The sequence below is a fragment of the Pseudorca crassidens genome, chromosome 12 (genome assembly GCF_039906515.1).
Source record: "Pseudorca crassidens isolate mPseCra1 chromosome 12, mPseCra1.hap1, whole genome shotgun sequence".
NCBI classification, from domain to species: domain Eukaryota; kingdom Metazoa; phylum Chordata; class Mammalia; order Artiodactyla; family Delphinidae; genus Pseudorca; species Pseudorca crassidens.
This window is the reverse complement of record NC_090307.1, coordinates 72,890,611-72,915,627: the sequence shown is the minus strand read 5'-3', so window position 1 is coordinate 72,915,627 and position 25,017 is coordinate 72,890,611. Positions and strand designations below refer to the sequence as shown.

General features: G+C 39.5%; 1 protein-coding gene across 5 annotated transcripts in view; it reads left to right on the top strand.

The window, feature by feature from the left end:
• Positions 1-25,017, top strand: part of GRK3 (G protein-coupled receptor kinase 3) — a 123,249-nt gene that overhangs the window by 43,994 nt on the left and 54,238 nt on the right. For 2 of the 5 annotated variants that reach the window (XM_067700415.1, XM_067700417.1), the window contains 3 exons: positions 10,750-10,823; positions 21,348-21,449; positions 23,129-23,203. In XM_067700415.1, coding sequence (XP_067556516.1) covers positions 10,750-10,823; positions 21,348-21,449; positions 23,129-23,203 — 251 coding nt within the window. Of the gene's footprint in view, positions 1-10,749; positions 10,824-11,324; positions 11,465-21,347; positions 21,450-23,128; positions 23,204-25,017 lie in introns of those variants that run through there. The other 3 variants (XM_067700419.1, XM_067700416.1, XM_067700418.1) reach the window with 2 other exon arrangements.

Here is a 25,017-nt window from a genome sequence, read left to right as displayed (position 1 = left end):
GAATCCAAATTGCTTGAGACCAAAGATAACCTCTGATGCTGTTTTCCTCTTTGTGACTAGAAAGCATCTAGTTCAGTATTTTATACACCAGAGGAAGTGACTCTTCTTTTTTTTTTTGTCTTTTTGCTTCAGCGTGAAATCCTTTCAACTGCCATTACTGTAAAACTCTTATTTGGAGCATCTTGTGTAAACAGTAGGAGTATAGCTACATATTCTGTGATTATTTTCTCAGCGTGAGGAGAGCATTCCAGGGGTGAAGTCATGGCCCACCAATGATGCACCCAGCGTCCTGTCCATCACCTCCGTCGTGGCCCTCGTGGGCATCTGTGCACTGCTGGCACAAGTGTTAGCATGAGCACCCACAGAAATAGAGGGCCCACTTGGGCAGCTGTGTTCGCGGGAGAGCAGCGGGGTGCTTGTCCCCGTCACGCACAAAGGGTGGAAGGGACTTCCCACCGCCACATCCCCACTCCTGGCAGAAGGTATAAGGCCCCGAGCGTACAAAATTACAACACGTAAACGCACCATCTAACTTTTAAACATACCTATGTCATTTAATTAACAAACTTAAACATACCTATGTCATTTAATTAACAAATTGCTAATTAACAAATGGCTACAAGTTAAAATGAATTTGGACTAAATAATCGGAAACCACCCCATTGCTCTAGTAAGAAATCATTTCATGGTCATGAGGTTTCACGCCAAGATATGACAAGCCCACTCCAGCCACCAGTCACTGGAGGCACCGCAACAGCAGCCCGTGGGCCTTCTTGCCCCAGAGGGTTGGCTGTGGCGCTGTCATCACCTGGTGTTCCGCTATCAAGGTTCTACTTTTTTGAGCCTCGAAGGCTTTTGCTGACATCTTCACATTCTGGTAGAAATATTGAGAGCCAGGTGGTAGGCAGGCACTGTTAACACATAGGGGTCAACCCTTTGTACCTGTTATGGGTCGGCTCCAGGGAGGGGATGAGGATGAAAGGGTCATCTGGGGACAGACGCGGTGGCAGATGAGCATTCCAAGGAAGAGGAAGGAAGAAGGATTCAGCTTTGCCGTGTTGAGAAGAAAGAGGCCCCGCTCTAAAATCCTCCGCCCCGGATCTGAGAGCTGAGTTTAACTTTTCATGAAACAATTGCCCACTTATATTAAAAACTATTCCCCAGCAGGCTCTTTGGCATTCCGAAGCTCTGAGCACACGCGAAGCATTGTGTAACTGAGAAATACCTAGCACTGGGATTCTTCTAGACGGATCCCTCCGCCTGCCGGATGAAGCCCATCTCCCCCCGCCCATTCAAGCCTCGGTGGTGGGATAAAGCATTCCTTCCACCTTTTCCCCATAGGAACGTGCTGTGTCCAGATTCAGAGCCTCACTCCTTCCTTATCTCCATGGAAATTTCCTGTCTATGGCCACTTGTTCTTTCTCTCGGCTCTGTAGCCCATTAATCTCTCCACACCTGGCCTGTACTTCACTTCTTCCCGGAACCATCTGTGACTATAGCGCGAGCCGTACTGATCTTCCCTTAGTAAATTTATCAAACGTTTATTGAGCCGATTGAGAACTGGCCATTGTGCTGAGGATTAGAGAGAAAACCCCACACGAGCGGCCATTTCCCTCCCAGAGCCCCTGAGTAAACAACCGGTGACATCGTTAGAGGTGCAGCCTTTCTTAACACTATGCCGCTGTGTATTCCCAAGGCCGGCGTCACATTTAATGGGGAGATACTAGAAGTACTGCCATTGAACGCCAGGAACAGACAAGGAACAAGAAATGGACACATTGATCACGCCGACAGGACCAGTACCCAAGAGGTGGAGGGCCCGAAGGATTCCTTGAGCAGCGGTGCCGAGTAGCAAACCTCAATACAGAAGGCCCTGGACGTGCTCGTGAGCAAAGACCTGTAACCCAGGGTGAAAATGGAACCTTAAACATATGAAAAGATTTTCAACTTGATTAAAGATTGGCAAAGCGCAAATTACTCTGAACTATTATTATTTTTCTTAATCTTTCAAATTGTCACAAGATCCGGAAGTTTAATAACACACTTTTGGTATGGCCATGGGTTTAAAAACAGGAGCTGATGCATTGCCGGTGGGTGTATGAACAGGTACTGGTCGGATGGGGCTAATTTGGCCAGGTCTATTAAAATACCAGAAAGTCTATATAACCTTTGGCTCAGGAGTTTCACTCGGAGGAACGTATCCTACAAATAGGCTTGAACACATGAGAAATGATGTACGGAGAGGGTTATTTATTGCAGCAATTTTGTAAAAGCAAAATATTTCCTGCAGCCCAAATGTTCACCATTAGGGAACAAGTTACGTAACTTCTGACATTCCATCCGCTGGAATAATGCAGCGGTAAGGAGCGGCCAGGTAGCTCTTCGTGACTAGTATAGAAAGATCTCCACGGTCTCAAGTTATGAAAAACAGGCTGACGGAAACAGTATGGTAGGAAATAAGAGTTCGTCTTTGCTCCTGCCTTTGTGCTGTGTTAGGAGGTAACGCAGTGCCTATAACAGAGACCCACACATGAGAGTGTCTCTCTCATCCGTAGCGGTGCAGGGTTAGCGGGAGGCCCCCCTCCATGTGCCAAGCTCTTGCCATGTTGTGGCGCTGGTGTCCCTAGGACTGCAGAGTTTCCTACATCGAGCTGGGTGAAGGAATCACACGGATTTCTTAGCACCTGGCCAAGAAGTAACACACATCACTTCCCTGAAAAGACACAAGGAACCAGTAATAGCCATTACCTTGGGGGTGATGGTGGTGGGTGCGCTACTGGGAAGATGAAGGACATGGACCAGAAGGAAACTTTTCATTTTATACCTTTTTAATTTATTTTTACAACTTTGAGCCATTTTGTCCATTCATAAGATGAAAAGAGATAGTTGCGAGTTAGTGGCCTTGAAAGCACTAAGGACCCAGGGCCGTGGGAGCACAGAAGAGGGATAGCTCCTCCACCTGGCTGGGCTGGGGAGCTCTTCGAATTTTACTGCGTTACGTGATGCTCAGTTGAGGTCCTGAAGGTAAAGTGGGTGTTAACCAGGTCAAGTCTGGAGGGGATGAGAAGGGTGGGGGTGGGGAAGCGGGTAGAGAGGTGGTTGGCAAGAAGGGAGCTGGTGCTGAGAAGGGGAGTCTGTTTCAGGTGGAGTGAGGAGCGTGTGTGAAGGCACAGAGGCGTGTTGAGTGACCTGCGCTTGCGTCCGGCCGTGCTGGGCAGGTGAGCGCTGTAGCTCTGGGGAGGTGTGGGGCAGAGCGGGGCGTGCATTGCAGTGCAGATGTTAGAGGCTGGGTCTCATCCAGTGTTCTGTGCAATGATGAGTTCAAAAGCAAGGGAGCAGCATGGTCAGATCTAGGCAGCAGCACGCAGGATGAATGGGAAAGGAGACTGGACGAATGTTGAGGTGGCCGTGCCGTGATCTAGGAAGCAATGCATCTCTCCCTGCAAAGCAAGTATGGCAGTTAACTAATGCAACGCAGTTAGGTATTATCTTTTATGTATGTCTATCAGTACCTCCAATCAGATTGCAGTTGCTCTGAGAACCCCTTTATTTACACTTGTAGCACCATGACATAAATGCTTATTGGTTGGGCTTCCCTGATGGCACAGTGGTTAAGAATCCATCTGCCGATGCAGGGGACACGGGTTCGATCCCTGGTCCGGGAAGACCCCACATGCCAAGAAGCAACTAAGCCCGTGCACAAGTACTGAGCCTGCACTCTAGAGCCCGTGAGCCATAACTACGGAAGCCCGTGTGCCTACAGCCCGTGCTCTGCAACAAGAGAAGCCACTGCAACGAGAAGCCTGTGCACCGCAATGAGGAGTAGCCCCCGCTCGCCGCAACTAGAGAAAGCCCGCGCGCAGCAACGAAGACCCAATGCAGCCAAAAAAAACCCAAAACCAAACAAACAAAAAACTTATTGGTTGATTCTCTTTTGTTTTAAGTAAACCTTTAATGGAATATATGTATGGAAAAGTGCTCAAGTTCAAGTGCATAGCGTCATGAATTACCACCAAGTGAACACCCATGCATTAATTGGTTGATTGTTATTCTGTTTCTTCCTTGTTAAAATTATGGTTAAACCCAGTGTGTTTTACACACCCTCCCCACTTTGTCCTGGCCATGTTTAATCTGTGATGTACACACATACCCTAATTTCCATACTGCCAGCTTTAATCATTGTTCTTTGAGACGTCTTTGGGAAATATAAATCAGGTGGATTGTTGGAATAATACTTCTATTTTAAGTTATTTTAAATCTCACTTTATTTTGTCATTTTGTTTGTTTACTATTAGATGTGCATTAAACTGTTATAAATGAAAACAATTGACCCCAGTCTGGAAAGAGTATTGGCATGGTGCATAGCCAGAAATTTTTTTCTTTTCCGTCATTTCATAATGTTGGTAAAGGCTGAAAGTAATCCAACTATTGCAAGGGTTTAGATATACTTTTCTTGCCACTGAATTTTCACATTTTCCTCCCAGTCCCAATTTCCTTTGTTCCCTTTTGAAGTAAGAGCCAATTGCTTGGAACATTCTGTGAATTTTTCTTTGGCCACGTTCATTACCATTTGTGCTTTTGTCTACTAGACTTAATATTCAGGGCCCCAAATCTCTCCATTCTCTAAATGAGTGATCTCATTAATTATGAGATGTGCTGAATTTCAATTGGAGGTGGGGTAGATAAATTGGATATTTAGAAGACCTATTTACAATATTCCTCAACTACATTTTGTTACTAATTTTATTCTGTAAGGTTTTAAGTCAGGAAGTGAAAGTTCTAGTTTGATAAGCAGAGTCAAATAAAAAAATATATTTAAGGTTTGCATGAAGTAGGTAAAAGTAATTAACTAATTATTCGTTTTGATTTATATTTATTTATTCCTCTTGGGACTTGGAAGAAATGAAAGGGAGAATCATTCAGTGGGAATTTAAGTTAGTATTATTCATCTAGGAGGGGCATGGTGCCCTGTGGAAGTTTTCCGTGTTTACATCTGTATGCTTGCTTTCTGTATTTTTGAGTTTGCTTTTCTAGTTATCATTTCAGATTTCCTTTGTTTTCACTTGTAAAGACCATTGTGTATCCTCAGTGTGTCAGAGTAGCTGTTTCCAGCCTCTGCATTACCCAGAACCTTTGTAATTACTTATTTTAGTCCCATGCCTCTGTGTGTGAATGATTTTATCTTCCATACAAACTCGTGCTTTATGAAGAACATCCTGTAGAGACTGACAACCATGTTAAGTGATCAGGCATTAGCTTCTGGAAATTTTAGATCCCAATTTGTGATCGACTTAAAGCCACTGTTCAGGAACATCTTTTGAGCCTTGTTCCTGGCTTAGTTGTATGTACCTAATCTTATTTTTCTTTCTTCTTTAGCACCAGTTTTTTTTTTTTTTTTTTGGTGGGGTGGCAGGAAGAGTCAGGTTTATTGAGGTATAATTTAAATAAAACTCACCATCTACAATGTACAATTCTGTGAGTTTTGACAAATTCATAAAGTTGTATAACGACTACCAAAGTCAAGATACAGAGTGATTCATCACCTCCACAAATGTTCTAGTACCCTTTATGGCTGACCGCCACACCCCACCCCAACCCCTGGCAACCACTGATCTAGTTGTTCCTGTGGTTCCTCCTTTTCCAGAATGACACATAAGTGGACTCATTTAGCATGTAGCCTTTGGGTCTGGTTTCTTTCACTTAGCACAGTGCATTGGAGATTCACGTATAGTGGATGTATCAGTAGTTCATGCCTTTGTCTTGTTGAGTAGTGTTCCATCGTATGGGTACGTCACAGTTTACCTAGCCATCAATTGAAGAACATTTGGGTTATACCCAGTTTTTTGATATTATATATGAAGCTACTACAAATAGCCGTGTTCAGATTTTTGTGTGAACATAAATTTTCATTCCTATTGGGTAAATACCTAGGAGTGTGATTATTTGGGTTGAATGGGAAATGGATATTTTAACTTTAAAGAGATGTTTTCCAATGAGCCTGCATTCCTACTAGCAGTCTAGGAGAGTTCCAGTTACTCCACATCCTTTGCTCGTCAGCAATGGCATTCATTGTCTCTCTCTCTTTTTTTTGGCTATTCTAAGAAGTATATAGTGATATCTCACTGTGTTTTTAATTTGCATTTTCCTAATGACTAACAATGTTGGACATCTTTTCATGTGCTTATTTTACATTTATATATCATCTTTGGTGAAAATATTCAAATCTTCTGCTCAATTTTTTAAAATACTGGGTTGTTTATATTCTCATCATCGAGTTTTGAGAATTCTTTGTATACTTTGGATACAGGTTCTCTATCAGATATGTATATTGCAAATATTTTCTCCAAATCTGTGGCCTGTCTTTGCTTTCCCTTTGTAAGTAATGAGTAATTTATGGGAGATTACTTTTGAGACTGTGTAAATAATTTTGTTCCGTATCAAACTTTTGCCGCCGGGTTTTGGCACCTGTTGATTTTCTAACTCCATCATTCCTTCTGTAGTTTTTGGTTGGTATTTGATGCTAAGGAAGAGCTTCCCCTTCTTTCCTTTATTCTTCTCCTCCCTTCTTCCTTCTTTCCCCTTCCCTCCATTGTAGAGTCACAGCCCATCAATCATCCCAGCCAGCACAGTAACTCCCCTCTTTGCCTGTTGATTCAGAGGCACGAGGAGTCCAAGACATAATATATGCTTCTCAGCGAACGAAGCTTCTGGTTGCCAAAATTTGATATTGTCAGTCTTCTGAACTCTGCCCTTCTAGTGGTTATGAAGTGGTATCTCAAAGTGATTTAATTTATATTTGCATGATGACCAATGGTATTGAGCCCTTTTAATGTGCTTATTGGCTAGTCATATTTCTTCCTTTGTGAAGTGTTCACATTTTTTGCCCATTCTTTTATTGGGTTGTTTCGTTTTAAAAATTGATTTGTAAGAGGTTTTTTTTTTAATGTATACATAAACGGGATATAGGCCTTTTTCAGATTTGTTTCTTTCTTTTTTTCTTTTCCCATTTGGATATAAGTATTTTCTAGCACCATTTGTTGAAAAGACTTCCTTTTCCTAATAAATTGCTTTGCTATCTTTGTAGAAAATAGGTTGAGCACATATAAGTGTATTTCTGGATCCTCTATTCTGTTTCATGATTTAGTCTTATGCCAGTACCACACTGTGTTGATTACCATGGCTGTATAATGAGTCCTGAAATTAAGCAGTGTAAGTCCTTGAACCTTTTGCTTCTTTCTCAAGATGTTTTGGGTATTCCAGGTTTTTCGCCTTTCCATATACATTTTAGAATCAGCTTGTCAGTTTCTTTAAAAAGCCGATGGGGATTATCATTAGGATTGCATTGACTCCATAGATCAATTTGGGGAGAATTAACATCTGCAATACTGAGTCTTCCAATCCATGAACTGACTATATCTTTCCATTTATTTAGATCTTCTTTAACATCTTTCAGTCATATTATATAGTTTTCCACTTAGTGGCATTGTATATCTCTTATTTATTTATTCTTAAGTATTGGTTCTTTTTTTATGTTATTGCAAATGGACTTGTTTCAAAATTCCATCTTAAAACTGTGTGATGTGAGTGTATCTAATGTCATTGATTCTTTTAGCTAATGACCTTGTATTTTATGGTCATTTATGGATCTTCCTAAATTCACTTATATATTCTAGTAGTTATTTTGTAGATAGGATTTGTTATATAGTTAATCACGTTGTCTAGGGATAAAATTAGTTTTAATTCTTCCTTTTCAATTTTAGTAAGTTTTATTTCCTTTTCTTATTGCACTGGCTAAGACCTCACAATATTGAATAGAAGGTGTGAGATTAGGCATTCTGGCCTTTTCTAATCTGAAATGCTTTGTACTTTGTTTATCCCACAGCTCAGAGAGGTCTTATTGACATTCTGTTTTATCATTGATCTCAGCATCATATTTAATTACTTTATATAATTTCCCATAAATTACAGTTATTTCATTTGTTTACTACTTTGTTGTCTGCCCCTTACACAAACCCATAAGTCTCTTATGGGAAAAACTCTGTCTTCACCAGCATATAGCACGGTGACTCTTAGTAGATACTCAGTAAATGCTTTGTCAAATGAGTAAATTTTGGTAGGAACTTTTAGCAGTTATGCAGTCTATCCTCCTTCCCAGTGTTTGAATCTCCTTGGTAAAACCTAGGACAGGTATTATTTCTTAGAAGATTTTTTTCATATTCTTCTTTCCCTCTTTTTCATTTTTCAGGTGGTTATATTTCAATTTCCCATAGAAACAACGTATATTTAATGCTTTCAAAAGTTCTTAATTGATCTCTTATAAAAGATAGTACAATTCTTTCTACCAATTTTTGCAAAATATTTTAGTGGCAAATTGGGATAGTTTGCCTTTCCTGGATGTTACATACACTCGGAAGTTAATCACTATTCAGGCAGTTTGCAGTGGTTCAAATATAGAAACAAGGGTAAACACATTCCACAGTTACCTAGTAAGTAGGTGTTGGCTCACTACTTTTTATTCTTTGAAATCTGGAGAAATCGCACTGATGAAGTGAACCAGTTAGGCAAATTATTTCCTTATTTTTGCCCTTTAGCTTTTGTTCTAATCTGAGTAATGCTTCATTTTTTTTTTAATGTAATTTAAGTCTAATGAAGGTAAATTGCATTCAGCCTGGAACACAACGATCTAGGATGTATCCAAAAGGCAAAATATCTTTCTTCTGGCTGCCCCATTTTAACAGCTGCTGTGATAGAAAGTAATGCTTCAGTTTATGTACAGACACGAGGAAAATACTGTTTTTTCCCCCTATATGATGTTCCAAATAATTCTTTGGCTTATCTTACACATTGATGATGGTAATTGCATTAAAGAAGTAGGTAAACAACATATTAAGTTGGATGTTTATTCATTCATCTCCCTTTCTTCATCCTCCTCCTTCTTTCTTTCCTCTCCCTTCCAGTTTACAAGTGGAGATTTCAACAGTCCTCCACTGATAATGGAGAGAATAAATAGACAGTCAGTAAGATTTAGAGCACCCGAACAGGCCTATCAACCAACTTGGCCTAATTGCTTTTTTACTTTATTTAATGAAACACTCCACCCTATATACTGTTTCTCTTTTTTTTTTTCAAGTACCCTTGAAACATTCACCTAGAGGGACCAAGTTTGGGGCCAAAACCAAGTTTCAATAAATTTAAAAACATTGGAAGTCCTACTGAATGTGTTCTCTGACCACAACAGAATTAAACAGAAATCAATATCCCAAAAATACCTGAAAAAAAAAAAACCCCAAATATCTGGAAATTAAACTACACATTCCTGAATGACTCATGAGCCAAAGAAGAAATGACAAGGGAAATTGGAAATTACTTTGAAATGAATGAGAACAAAAAGTCAACCTTTCTCTTATTTAAAATAAAAATATTAACATGCACATCGGTAGAGATTCACATCTTCAGTTCTTCCTACTCGTCTGCTTCTTGAATTCCCTACTCCCTCCGTATGTTGGCCCTGCTGCAGTCCCTTGACAGTATGAGCACGGCCGTGCTGCTGCTGGAGCTGTGCACCCAGCCCCTGTTAGTCTGGTCTTGCCAATCTAACCAAGTAGTCCAAATACCTTTCTTCCAGTTCCACTGAACAAACATTTACCGTTTTCAAAGGTCATGTTCCTGGAAGCACGGAGGGGAATTTATGGGGCAACAACAGACAGGCTCAAGTTATATAACTCTTACGTTAACTTGAATGAAAATCTTTTCAAAGCAGCTTCCTTCCTGTCCTACCTGGGGAGTTCTGATCTACCTTTGCCCAACATTTTAGACTTTTTGTGAGTCTTTCTTCACTTTTTTTTTTTTCCTGTGACTTCTGTCTCTCCTAACAATCCTTTAATTGTTTGGACCTTCTCATTGCTTTTGACTTTTCGTAATCTCCCAGTATCTCTGCCCTCAGTCTGGTGTCAGCTTGTCCTCTCCAGCTTCATTCATTCACTGAGGCTTGACTAGGTGCAAGGCATTGAGCTGGCCACTGGGTTTGGTCCTGGGGTGGGAGACTTGTAATCAGATAATTAACCTGGGTGAGCACTTTGGCAGAGGCATGTTGGAAGGGCCATGCGAACAAACATTCTTTCAACACATATTTGTTGGCCTCCCACTGTGTAGCAGGCACTGTGCAATGGGGGTGGTATCCTGGGCAGAAGGTACTGATTGCTTGAAGATGAGGCGTGGATCTGGGAATGGGTGATCTGCTCTGGCACGAGGTATTTGGTAGGGACTTGGAGGGACTTGAGCTAATAAGTGGTGAGAGAAAAGCCTAGAAAGGTTAGGAAAGTACTTCTTTTGTTTTTCTTAAGGGAGTTGTAGTTCTGTTTCTGTGGCGTAGCATTTATTAGCTCCATGGTGACTCTTACCAACTTCTGTATTACCTGTATCTCTGATTTCTTTGGTTAATCTTCCACTTGTTCTGGTGCCCAGTAGCACTAAGTGGTGCTAAACACTAGCACTGTTAATTGTGCAGTTTTTAAAAGTGGGAGGGGGGCTGCCAAGAGAGAAGGAGCCTCAAAGCAGGGCACCAGGGGTGTGATTCTCTTAACTTTACCTGGATTATTTCCTTTTAGGCGTTAAGTAGCCTCTTGAAACCCCCTTTTTTATTTTAAGGGTAGGGGAGGAAGAGGTTGAAACAAATGAATTTGAAAACACCCTGTGGGATAAAATTTACATTCATCGCCCACCCTGAAATTTTTTATTCTTTTTCTTTAGGTTTCTTGCTATTTAAAGATTTTTGTTTGAATGAAATTAATGAAGCTGTACCTCAGGTGAAGTTTTATGAAGAGGTAAGAAGTGACTGTTTTATCAATGCTTTTATTTCAAAAGCATATTTAAACTGTACTTTGGGAAATATTAAGACTACTAGATATCTTAGAGATTCGTCAGAAGTAATTAGTACTACAAGATATAGTTTTAGAGATGCTGAGAACAACTATAAAAATCATATTTTTAAAGCTCTGTAGTGTTCTGGAATCAGTGAGGAATAGTTGGACTCAGATTCCAGAGGAGGAAGAATCATTCAGAGGTGCACTGAGCATTACCAGCCATTTTATTTTCTGCAGAAGCACGCTGATTCTGGACACAGAAGCCGAGGCAGGGGGCTGCTACTGGGTGAAAGAGAAACTAGCAAAGGTTTATGGTCACACATTACTAGAGTGACAAATTGGAGACTTGGTGGGAAAGGGTGGCCTCAAACACACAGCTGGTTTTCCCAGCAGGACATTGGGAGGGGATCTGAAGAGGCAGGCCAAGAGCTTCTGGAAGACACATTGAAACCTCCCACAGCCTTGCGGTATTAAATAGTATTGAAATGTACACCTGTTGTGGCAGGAATCCGAAAACGGAACAGGCAAGAGATGAAAACCCCACTGAAGACCCATAACCACTTACCACCTGGGGTGGCGGCTGGTCCAGGTGTGGTGGGCAGGTGAGAATCCAGCTTTGGCCCCTGGCAGGAGGCTGCTTCTGGGAGACAGAAAAACCAGAAGAGGTTTCTGGATCTGGAGTAAAAAACAGATGAAGCTGGGAATTCCGTGGCGGTCCAGTGGTTAGAACTCCGTGCTCTCGCTGCCAAGGGCCTGGGTTCAGTCCCTGGTCAGGGAACTAGGATCCCATAGCCGTGTGGTGCAGACAAACCCTCACCCTCCCGCCCCCTGCAAAACAATTAAAAACTTATAACATCAAACATATTAAAAAAAAAAAAACAATGAAGCTGGAGGAGCCCCCAAAACATGATGAGTCCCGTGCTCAAGACACATGCCAAGTTTTGAAGCTTGAGTGGGCCGGGGGGCCAAAGAGCTATCCTGAAGACTTCTTAAGGGCAGAACTGAATCCAGTGCTGAGGAGACAGAGGTCTCATTGAACTCCATGGAGACCCAGGCCTTAGAACAGGGACCAACCAGAGGCAGACTGAGTCCTACGCAAATGGCAGGGCAGACCAGCCCAGCTCAACCCCCTGTTGGGTGATGAACTCCCTCCCTACCTGTGCAACAGAGAATAAGGGGAGCTCTCTGTCTCTTTTGCAGGTAGAAAATAACAATATATAGAGACTCTCCAATCTTCACCATACAGTAAAAAATGATTTTCCACCTAAGAAGCAAGATCACATGACTTATAAACAAGGCAATAGAAGCAGACCCACAGATGAATCAGATATTGGAGTTAGTTGACAAGTACCTAAAAATAACTGTAAATATGTTCCAGACAATAGAGAAAAAGATGGACAAAATAATTAGATGGAGGAATAGAGAGTTTCAGCATAATTTGAATGTATTGTGGAAAACCAAACAGATATTCTAGAACATAAAGTATTTGAAATTAGAACCTAGTGGTTAGAACCAATAGCAGATTGTCACAGTGCGAGACAGGATTAACGAATAGGGAGGCAGGTCAGTAGGTCATCTCAAACTGAAATACAGAGAAAAAAGAATATAAAAAAGAAATAAGGGCATTAGAGACATGTGAGGCATACCTAAAAGGTCTAACACATGTAAAGTTGGACTCCCAGAAAGGAAGAGAGAGAATGGTACAGAAGCAGTATTTGAAGATATAATACTAGGAATATTACAAAATGGTGAAAGTCAGCAGCTTACAGATTCAAAAAACTTAGAACACCCCAAGCAGGATGAGTACAGAGGAAACGTATCTTTGCACATCAATATAAGACTCTGGAAACCTGTGACAGAGAGAAAATTTTAAAAGCAACCAGAGGTTAGAAAAAGACACCTCATTTTTAAAGGGGCAGTAATATGAACAAAACGACTGTGACATATTAAAATAAATGATTAAGAAAAAAGAAAGACAGACAATGAAATGGCCATCTTTCAAGTAATCAGAGAAAAAAGCTGCCAACCTAGAATTCTTTCCTCAGACAAAACTTCCTTCAAAAATGAAGGTGAAATAAAGATATTTTCAGACAAAAACCAAGAGAATTTGTCAGTAGTGAAACTGCATTACCATAAATACTAAAGGGAGCTACTGTAAGCAGAAGGGAAATTACCCCAGATGGAAATGCAGGAAGGAATGAAAGATATCATAAAGAGTAAATATGTATGTGAAATATATGAATGTTGACCATACAAAACTATAATATGTTTTTAGAGTTTAAAGTGTGTGTAAAACTAAAATGTATGAGAGTAGCACAAAAGGCAGGAGAGGGGTTAATAAAGTTAAAGTATCTTAAGATTCTAGGATTATTGGGGATAGTAAAAATAATAATTTGCATTGACTTGTAAAGGATGCATATTGTAATCTCTAAGGTAACTTTTAAAAGAATAAAATGTGTATGTTAAAAGAGAGGAGATGTGGAATAAAACAACATTGTATTAATCCAAAAAAAAAAAGAGAATAAAAGATGGACATAAAGTAGGAGGTCAAATTGAAAATAAAGAGTAAGGTGGTAACTATAAATTCATCTATATAAATATTGATGATTACATTTAATATAAATGGACTAAATACTCCCAGTAAAAGACTAAGTTTGTCAGACTGGATAAATAACCAAAACCATGTGATATACTGCTTATAAGTGAGATGCTTTATTTATGTATTTTAAGATATTTTATTTTTTGATTAACCTATAGTTGCTGTACAATATTATATAAGTTACAGGTGTACAGTATAGTGATTCAATTTTTAAAGAAGTGGTATACTTTAAACAGAAGGATGGAAGAGGATATGTAATATACACACTAACTGAAGCAAAGCTGGTATAGCTATACTAATATCAGACAAAGTACATGGCAATGCTGCTTTGAGATAAAGAGAGATTATTTCATAATGATTGAGGAGTCAGCATCTGTATCTTACAAATAACAGAAGTTTAAAATATTTAAAGCAAAAATTGGCAGGAAGATCCAAAACAAAATAATTCTACAACCCTAGTGGGATACCCACATACTTCAAGAACTTGTAGAAGAAACAGGCAAAAAATTAGTAAGGATATAGAAGATCTTAATAAAGTGATGAATAAACTTGACCTAATTGACCCAGCAGAAACAGAGTTTTGCATTCTTTAAAGTACATATGAAACATTTACCAAAATAGATCATATGCTGGACCCTAAAGAAAACTTTCTACAAATTTCAAGATTGAAATTGTTCAGAGTATGTTCTCTGACCACAGTGGACTTAAGCTCAAATTTAATAACAGTGTTAAGTAAGAAATCCTTAGCTGCCTGGAAACAAATAACTTCTAAATAATTTAAGGGTCAAAGAGGAAATTAAAATTGAAATTAGAGAATATATTAATTGAAATATATTTAAGAAATGACATATGCTAATATTATTAGCATGATCTGTCTTTACCCTAAAACATTTGAAATGGTCCAAAGAAAGCATGGCATAATTAGGGCTGATATTAGTAATCTTTGTATCTTTGAAAATTGGAAGAATATTCCCTTTTTTCCTGGTTTATTGATATACATGAAAATGACATTTTTCTACATTTAAAAATTATATTAATGTATTTCCGGGAAGAATGATCAAATGATGATGCACATGTAGCATCATGTGAAAAAAAAAGTTATCTAAATCCCAAAGTCTTCCACTGAATATGAAGTGACTTTATTATTTCAGTCTGAATCAGGCATTTTATCTGGACGAGACTCACAGCTTGATGTGTCAAAAAATTTTTTTTCTTTCCTGTGTTCTTAAAAGCTTCTCTCCAATTTCAGCATGTACTCAGCTGCTTTGTCAAAGAGAAAGCAATCTCGTTTAGTAGATGAAACAGATGGGCAACCTACGTAGTTATTTCTTAAGCACTTCTGGCCACTATGGTGGTGACTACTGCTGATGTGTTTCCATTTGAACTTCAGACATCGGAGTTTCTCTTCGTTGGCTTGTTCCTCAGCTCTTCTCTCCTCTCTCCTGGCCTGGTGTGATGGATCTGGCCTATCAGGTTATCCCCTGGGAGGAAAATGCTTCAGGGCTCCTCAGCAACTTGCTTTGTGTTCTTTAATTGACAATACCATCCAACTTGGAGTTTCAGATACAGTTGTGTAAGTCAGTACAGCCTCCAAGATGGAAGTTATCAGTAATTCTGACTCCTTGGTTTCACCAGCCTGGTGGATTCTTTAATTTCTAGTTTTATAATCCTGATCCCTAGAAAACTCTGTTGTCAGATATCTTGCAATGTGTATGTTGTCCATTGTACTTCCGTTTTTCTGTGTCCCCAGGCGCTTAGTGGTTACCCATTTTCCTGTGGTCTGAAGTCCTAATTGCTTCTTCCAACACTCACATATCTCTGCGTTAGTTATCACTTACCTTTCCCTCTTTATCTTTCACTACCTTCTCACGTAGACCTTCCAGTAACCAATATTACCTGAACCCACCGAGCCCAGTTCTTCTTTTTATTACTTTCCTTATGTCCTTCCCCCAGCCTAGGATGCTGTTTCCCTTTCTCGGCTTGTGGAAAGCCTTGCTTCGTTTAAGGCCAAGGTCAGTTTCTGTATTCTCCAGTAAAGCCTGTCTGTACAGTCGTCCCGGTCTTCCGTGATGGCTTTGCTTCTCTGATTCTTACACTGTCTGTTGCCTGTAATGCCCGTGGGATACTTAATATATGCTCGCTGCTGGTGTGTGCACGTCATCAGTATTTTCACTTGACCGTTGTTTGACTCCTAGACAGCAGGCCCAGCTAGGATCTAGGTGCAGCTGTGCTCTGCCCTCTCACTTGCTGTGGGATATGGTGCTGGTCACTGAGCAAACCCTGAAGCCTCTACCTTGTGTCAGACTCAGAGCTTACAAGTGTGAACCAGGACACTGTCCTGTACTTGAGCTCATAGAATGGGGACTTAATATTTGAGCATCTGTTACCTTATCTATGAAATGAGGTTAGTAATCATCTCCTGCTATTTCACAGGCTAGCTGAGAGTCTCAAATGGGATGCCAGATGGACAGTTGCTTTCTAAACTGTAATATCTGTAATATGCTGCTTAGGTATATGCTGTAACATGGTGGTAAAGAGTTCCAGCTCTAAACTGAGACCATCTGGATTTGGATTTGGACACTGCTGGTGATTAGCTGCCTGAAGTTGGGCAAGGAGTCTTGTTGCTTCACTCTATCTGGGTTTCCTCATCTAAAAGTTAGGGTGATAGCAGTGTCTGTCCTTAGGGTTGTCATGTGTGTATGCAACACACCAGAACAGCACCTGACACGTAGCCACTGCTCGGTGTGTTGGTTTATACACTTCCTTGTTCCAGTTAGATTTAGACGCAGCTTATAAAAATATTTATATCACACCTAGATTTAATAATAAATCACGGAAAACAGAAAATATAAGACCAGAGGTAAAGTTACTACACAGACTTTTCTTCACTCATGCAACCAGTATTTATCAAACACTAATGCTGGGAAGCATTGTTTGGATGGACAAAGTCTGTGCTCTCTTTGAGCTCCTATTTTTGTTGAAACAGACAATAAACCAGTAATAAATGAATAGGAAATGTATCAGGAAATGATAACTGCTATGCAGTGATTCAAAACAGACCCGCAACTCAATGTGACGTATTGTGATTTGGTGGCCACCTTAAATTGCTGGGTCAAAGGCTGACTTCTGAGGAGGTGCATTTTAGTGGAGTAATTTCAGATATTGTGTTTATCCTTTGTGGCTTTCACTTAGTTTCTTGAATCTGTCAATTTATATGTTTCACCAAATCTGGTAAAATTTGGGCCATTATAAAACTTTATTTCTACCCCAGTCTCTTTTTTTCCTCTCTCTAGAATTCCATTCATAACGAGGTTTGATCTTTCGATATTATCCTAGATACCACTGATTCTCCCTGTTCCATTCCCTGCCCCCCGAATTTTTTTTCTTTCTTTTCTTCAGATTAGATAATTTTTATGGAGCTGTCTTCAAATTCATTGATGCTTTTGCCAACTCTAGTCTGTTATTATGTCCATCCATTGAATTTTTTTTCAGAGAAGATTTCCATGTGGTCCTTTTCATAGTTATTATTTTTCTGCTATTTCCTATCTTCTTATTCATTACATGCATATTTTCTGTACATCTTTTAGTATAGTTATAACGGCTCCTTTAAAATCCTTGTCTGATAATTCCATCAGAATCATCTTGGATTGGTCTTCACTGATGGTCTGTTCTCTTGCATATGAGCCACATTTCTCTGTTTCTTCATAGATAGAGTAATTTTAGATTATATCTTGTCCATTGATATTGTAGATACTCTAAACTCTGTTTCTCCAAAGGGTATTGATTTTTTTTGTCTCAGCAGTTAATTTGGCTTACTCAGACTTGATGCTCTGTCTTCTCATACAGTGGGTAGCAACTGAATCTTGTTCAGTTCTTTTAACCTTAGCTGGACTGCTGTGGGTCTGTCATGCTCACCTGTCATTATGGGGTCCACCGGAGATTTTGAGAGGTTTGTACATAAAATTTTGGAGCTCTGCTCTGGCTCTTCATTTTCAGGAATATCCTCTCTTACCTTCCAGCTTCTGTTTGATGCCCCTTTTCCATTATCTCTGTACTTTTGGTCACTCTCCCGTGGTCCAGTGCAGTTGGGTTTTTTCTATGTCCAGAATTGTTGTTAGAGTTTAGTTCACTATTACCTGAAGGAGGACCCTGGTTTGTGATCATTTTGAATATGAAGCCAACGTGACTGGTTGATGAATTGGATGTAGGGGGTGGTGGGGACAGGGGTGTGAGCAAGAGAGCAGAATCAATGATGATTATTCCATTTTTTTGGCTTAAGCAGCTGGGAGGATGGTTTTATCATTTCTGTGATAAAGAAGACTAGGGGAAGAGCATGACTGGCTAGGGGAGAGAGGATGTGGAAATGTCCAGTAGGTGATTAAATATTTAGACGCTGGAGCTCTGGGTGAGAAGTGAGTCCTGCAGATCCAGTCTTAGTCATTGGAATATAATTGGTGTTTGAAACTATGGGACTGAATAGCTTCACCTAAGGAGAATATGTAACGGATGAAAAAGGGGTGCCCCAGTACTGTGCCTGAGGCACTCCAGTATTTAGGAGTATAGCCGAGGAGGAAGAATTACCAAAGGAAACTGAAGAAAAGGAGCCAGTGTGGCGAACCCCTGGACGGTGTAGATCCCAGAAGTCAGAGAAGAAAGCCTTCAAGGAGGCAGGAGGGGACCACGGAGCTGGATGCTGCTGGGATGTCAGGAAGCTAAGGGCAAAAAGAGAGATCCTTGATTGGTCAAGGCAGAGGCCCTTAGTGACTTTACTAGACCGTCTCATGGGAATGGTAGTGGGAAAAACGGGAGGCAGGAAAGTGGGGACCATGACAGCTGTGGACCCAAAGGGCTTGCTCTTAGGGTTCTGTGTATTTAGGCTACACGTTCAGCTGTGAGCTTTGTAACGACCAAAGCAGAAAGGGAGGACTACACGGTTAGTGAATGTTCATCATTGATGGCGAAGCTTCTGTTCTGCTGTAGTAGGGACTTTTCACCTTGAACTTGGGCCTCTGCCTGCTCAGGTTCCCTGGACAACCTGACTGCCAGGATTAGGGGTGGCATTTGCTCTGCACATCAGGACATCCTGTCTAGAGCCAATTGATACTTGACTGCATGTTCTTTAATTAGTGGTCTTAACTGATAATAGAAAGTGAATTACAGCCAGGGATGCTTGAGGCTGTTTCTTTGCCTACTAAGAATTAACCTTTTCTGTTGTTCAAGTTGGAGTTTATGAGATACGAGGCACTTACTAAAGCCAGAATTGTGGTTCAGAGCATCATTTGTGCAAGAAACCGGAATTTTCTGTATTGTCAGATTATTACAGTTCATAGAAAACTCCCATAGAATCAGCGTTTGCTTAACGAGGTGTCAGCTTGCTTTATAGGTCCCCAGAACATAGACTTAGGTTTCATTACACTTGTTTTCAAGGATAACGATTCCATGAAGGTTTAGTTTTCCTAGAGTTTGTGTGTTTAGGCAGAAACGTTTGCCTTTGGTTCACTAACAGTCCACCTGTTCTATCCTGGCATTGTGGCATTAATTTCTGGACCTTACTAAAACAAAACATCAAAAGAAATCTACCAAACTAGAGTCCTTGGTTTATTTTCTGACTCTGCCTCAGATTTGTGTGTCTGGCTTCTGTTTCCTTGCACCTACCATACTTGCATCTGGCATGGTATTTGAACCTTCAGACATGTTCTCCTGAATTAACCTTGGATGATTAAGCCCAGATCCTTTGGTTATGCCAACATTGCTGAATTGCTTCTTCATTAAAAAAGTGTTTTCCTTCTGGAGAAAAATATAATTTGAAAAGATACATGCACCCCAGTATTCATGGCAGCACTGTTTACAATAGCCAAGACATGGAAGTAACCTAAATGTCCATCGACAGGTGAATGGATTAAGAAGATGTGGGGTGTGTGTGTGTGTGTGTGTGTGTGTGTATGTATGTATGTATATATACATACATACATACACACACACACACACACACACACACACACACACACACAATGGAATATTGCTCAGTCATACAAAAGAATGAAATAATGCCATTTGCAGCAACATGGGTGGACCTAGAGATTATCATAGTAAGTGAAGTAAGCCAGACAAAGACAAATATATGATATCACTTATATGTGGAATCTAAAAAAATGATACAAATGAGCTTATTTACAAAACAGAAATAGACTCACAGACATAGAAAACAAACTTATGGTTACCAAAAGATGGGGTGGGGGAGGGATCAATTAGCAGTTTGGGGTTAAAATATACACACTACTCTATATAAAACAAATAACCAACAAGGACCTACTGTATTAGCACAGGGAACTATATTCAATATCTTATAATAACCTATAGTGGAAGAGAATGTAAAAAAAGAATATATGTGTGTGTTTGTGTGTGTGTGTGTGTGTGTGTGTGTGTGTATATATATATATATATATATATATATAACTGAATCACTTTGCTGTATACCTGAAACTAACATAACATTGTAAATCAACTATATTTCTATAAAAATTTTTAAAAAATAAAAAAATTTTTTAAAAGTGTTTTCCTCTTGGATGGGGTATCAACCTACCCCAGTCCTCTTGCCTTTTTGTTAAATTTTAGTGTCTGTTCCAAGAAGACTCCATTCTACGCCCAGGCAGTTACAGACTTGTGAATTTCAGCCATCTCACTGATGATATTTAAGGGCAATTAAGATGATCCCAGAATTTTTCTCAGTGTGTGAACCAGTTAGCCTTCATATAGGACGTCAGCATTGTACATATTCCTCTCCCTGCCGACCGTGCCCTTTCATTATCAGAAATTTTCATAGGATTTACTGGTTTTGATTTCAAAACTGTTAGACTGTACAGTAAAAAAGGTAACTTTTATTTCTATTCAGTTTATACTCTCTCCCATAGGAGTAATCAGCCCCACTTTTTGTCATAGCAGAATAGAGAGCACTCAGATACCATGAAAGTCAGTATTACAACTGTCTCCTTGGTGGGAGCATTTGTTTTTCCAAAAATAAGTTATATGTAGTTATTAGTCATTATATTGAAAATCTTTGCTACAGTCTTCCTACCAGCTCCATATTTCATTTGTGTTTTCATTCTCTTCTTGTCTTTTAGATTAAATGTATTTCTGTAAATAAATAAAAATACTTCTCTGATCTGAGAACTTCTGTTTTGAGGTTGGAGTAATAGGGGCCATGTCCTCATAAAGCAAATATTTCCAAAGCTCATTTTATTATTTGGTCTATCTTGACACCCGTCAGGTTACCTCCCTTAAGTTATTGGCAAAACATACAATTTGAAGGAACCTTTCTGTTAATACTTTTAGAGTGCAGAGAAGGTTCCAGTGTGAAAAACCAATGCTTTTATCTATGGTTAATGCATTTCCAAAATATTTAGTTGATTTCTAAACATCTCTTTGCAGGAATCCTAGCAATTTATTATTATTTTTTCCTCCTGAATTTTGTAACACTGTAGTTGAGTGAGAACGAGCCCCGTCATAACTCTTAGAACTGGATTACAGACAAATTTAAATTATTTGTGGTTGGGAAAGGAGACTTGGCAAGGATGAATGGTCCATGGCTGGTGCATCATTAAGATAATTGTAACCATGGCAGTATTTGTTTCTTAATATTGTGTTTCTAAATTTAAGCGACAAGGTTCATCATAGGAAAAAATCCATTCGTATGTTCCAAGTTGAATTTAAATTATTCCAACTTCATTATTACAACATTAGAAGTAGTTGTTTCTGGTGGAATGGCCGATTCAAGTAATTTGCTTGATGTCATGTGGAAGTGGTTTCTGCCAAGACTAGTAATATCCTTCGATAAAGTAAGTTTCTAGGAAGACAATACCTAACAGTGGTAACTTTTAACCATCCAGATAAAAGAATATGAAAAGCTTGAGAATGAGGAAGATCGCCTTTGTAGAAGTCGACAAATTTATGATACTTACATCATGAAGGAGCTGCTGTCTTGTTCACATGTAAGTATCTTTTTGTTTTATTACTTTAATATGGGTAAATATGAGACAGCCTTCAAACATTTCCAGAATGAAAGTTAAAGTAGGAGGAAGAGGTTTAAAAATTACATGATATTCCTCCAGGATGGAACCCATTTCTTCTGTTTTTGTCATTTGTTTCCTGGTAATACCGATCCAGTATCTGTTGTTCCATATGCTCTTGGTATGTTTCCAAAAGTGGATACTTTCACTGCAAACATTGATAAAATGGCTAATGCAGATCAACGGAAGAAAAAGCCAACCTCAATTCTAGACTTTCTAAAGGAAATTAAGCTTTATTGTTTTTCATTTAGCTCTCCTTTAACAGTTAGGCTAATCATATATTGATCAATAAAAATCTTAAATGCTTTCTTTGAATTAATAAGGAGGATTGTAATTATTGTGTTAATGTAGTTCATTAATAGTTGAATGATGGTTGAAACCATTTTTTTTCCTTGTATTGATAAATCAGAGAAACAATCTAATTCAGTCATTAGGATAAACTGGGTTCCTAGGAAATTATTCCACCAGGAGTGAGTGGAATAATTAATAATGAAAATTTACCATGTAATCTCTCTACATGAAGACTGTTTTCCAAAGGAGTATCCTAAGAGCCCTGGGTTGCTGTGTCCAATGCAGTAGCCACTAGCCACATGTGGGTATTTAAATTGTTTAAATTAATTAAAACGAAATGGAATTGAAAGTTTAATTCCTCATGAGCCACATTTCAAGCGCTCAATACCCACATGTGGCTGGTGGCTCCTGCGTCAGTCCAGGTTCACCACACTTCCAGCATTGCAGAGAGCCTGACTGGACAGCAGTGGTCATGACAATGATACATGTCCGTGCTTCTGTGTTTATTGTGTTGTCTACAGTGCTTGCTGAACTTCTGAGCTAGAGTTAATCGTAATGCTCTGCCTTGCTACCTTGCTGGGGAATGGCTGAACCTTGGTAAATGCCAGGTGTTCACTGTGAATGCCTCTGTAAACGTAGTTTTCGTATAGGTCAACAATTTAGAGGGTTTTTAGCAGTGTGATATGCTTTTTAAGCTCTTCTTCTTGTGCATTGCTGCAGACGTAATTTGAAGTTTTGGGGGAGGACAGAGTGTGTAATTTTTGTCGGTGTGAGTTTCATTGTTTGAGAACCAATTCCTCTCCCCTGTGGTTACAGCAAGATTTTCCTTAACCTAGAGTCTTTTCAACACTGTGATTTAGCTTTGCAGTCCTGACGTTTAATTCTTAGGTATATTTTCATGCATTCACTTTCTCTCATATAATAGAAATTTTGCATTTTTAGGACCCCAGTATCAGCCAGTTGAGGGATGATGCATTTAATAAGGCGATAATACGATTCCTTACAGCTTTCTTTAGTCGAAGTCATCTTGATCTCCTGTGGAATTAGATATGTCAGTTGGATGCCCCTGTTGCACAGCATCCTTCTCGACATGGTATCTAAGAACTCTGGAAGCTCAGAGGAGCAGTCGTCTGTTTGGCTTGCCCGCAGACAACCAACAGATTTTTTAAAGAATGCGTGTTGATGGAATCCCTGTAGGTTACTGCTTAGTAATTGTTGTGTTAAATTTTATGTTTGATATTGTAAAACACACAGAGGTTTGCTCTGTTTTATATTTGTGGCAAAAACATTGTTTTCTTGATTTTTAAAAGCCATTCTCAAAGCAAGCTGTAGAACACGTGCAAAGTCATCTATCCAAGAAACAAGTGACATCAACTCTTTTTCAGGTAAGATTAAAGTGCTTTCCCAATAAATGTTTCTAATTTGCTTAACAGTTGGATTGGGGCCATTCTTTGCATCTGTGAAAGTGCTGGGGGAGTTGACATATGAGGCTGTATTTCTTACGTGGAGGTGTATCTGGAAGAACTGAAGTTTAATGTTGTCTGTCTTCTCATTGAAATGTGTGCTGTTCTGCTGACATTCTTCGTGAAGGCTTTCCTGAAAAACGCCACTGGAGCGTTTCTATAAATCAATCAAGACAAGACATTGGAGGAAAAAGCCTTTTCCTGTTTGACATCCCAGGCACCTGTGAAGAGCGGGGACTTGACAAGATTTCCTTTCTAGTGGTACAGGTGTTGACCCCCACGGTGTTTATCCCCCACATGAAATAGATCCATTTTCAAGAATCAAGAGGGAATGTTTGAACGGCCTTGGTGTCGTGACTGAGGAACTGGACTTTGCCCTGGCTCCTCGTATCTTGAACACAACACAGTCATGCAGATTTAAATGACAAGCCTCAGAAAACTTGATCCACAACTGATGGGCCGATGTATTTGCTGATCTTCAGATGTAATGGTTTCTCCTCCCCAAAGCCTTTTCTCTCATCCTGTGGGTTTTCTATAGAGGTGGCAGCTTGCAAGGACACGGTCAAATTTTCAAGTGGATAATGTACTTTTCATGTTTCTGTGAGTCACAAGAAATATGAAAGAATGCCATTCATTAATGTCATGATTTTCATAAATGAAAATAATTTATCCATTTCCTGGATTATTCAGTAATTTACAGAAGTTAAGTTGATTTTTACCTTAGGTGCCTTATGATAGGTTTTATTCACATACAAAACGAATCTGATTATTTTATAGAGAAAATCTTGGTTTGGCTCCGAGAACATTTGGGTACAGTAACAGACCGCGTGCTGCCTTTCTGCCAAAATAATTAGGTGGACTTTTCTTAAAATGTAACACCCTTTATAGTCTAGTTGCTTATAAGCTTGGGCTCTGAAATTAAGTGCCCTGGATTTTGAGACCCTGGGCAAGCTACCATACCTCTCCTCCCTTCAGTTTTTCCCATCTGTGAAGCAGAAGTGAGAGCGGGCTCTCCCGCAAACGGGGGTCTTGAGGATTCAGTGCATGTGAGTTGCTTTGCACTAAGCCTGTCTGTTGCCATGCTCCACAAATGTCAGCTCTTACCAAACACTGTACATTCAAAAAGTGCAACGTGAACATCTGCCGTTTGTTGCCTTCATGATATTTTCATGTCAGAGCTTCAGTTGTCTGACTTTGACGCTGTTCAGAGACAGTCTTGTAGTCAATTACATCTAACGTTGCTAAATTACACCTCACAGTACGTGAATTTTACAACTCTGATGCTGGCTTCTCCTGCAGCATAAATAACATTTAAAAAGATAGTTCCAGATGAGACACAAAGACCACCAAAATTCTCTCTGTGCCTTCAAGGAACAGTCATTTAGGAGCTTCTCCAGTATCTTTCAAAACCACTCACTTTACTGATTTGTTCATAAGAAAATAATTAAATAACTTTCTGGTAAAATAGATACAGAATGGCTGGTATTCTTATTTCAAAGGTGAAGGAAGTAGTCCCTATTAAGTTGATTTAAATAAGAAGGTGTATTAGTGCAATTCAGTGTGACATGTACCATCAGAACATAGTGATCAAAGTATAGATAGAAGTTACATGCTTGGATGTCCTGTTTATAGAGGGACGTTAGCCATAAAGTTAGTTGATATTCTTTGAGTTGGAATTTCTTTTTTTCCCCTTTCTGAGTTACAACTGACAAATAAAAATTGTATATAATTGTAGG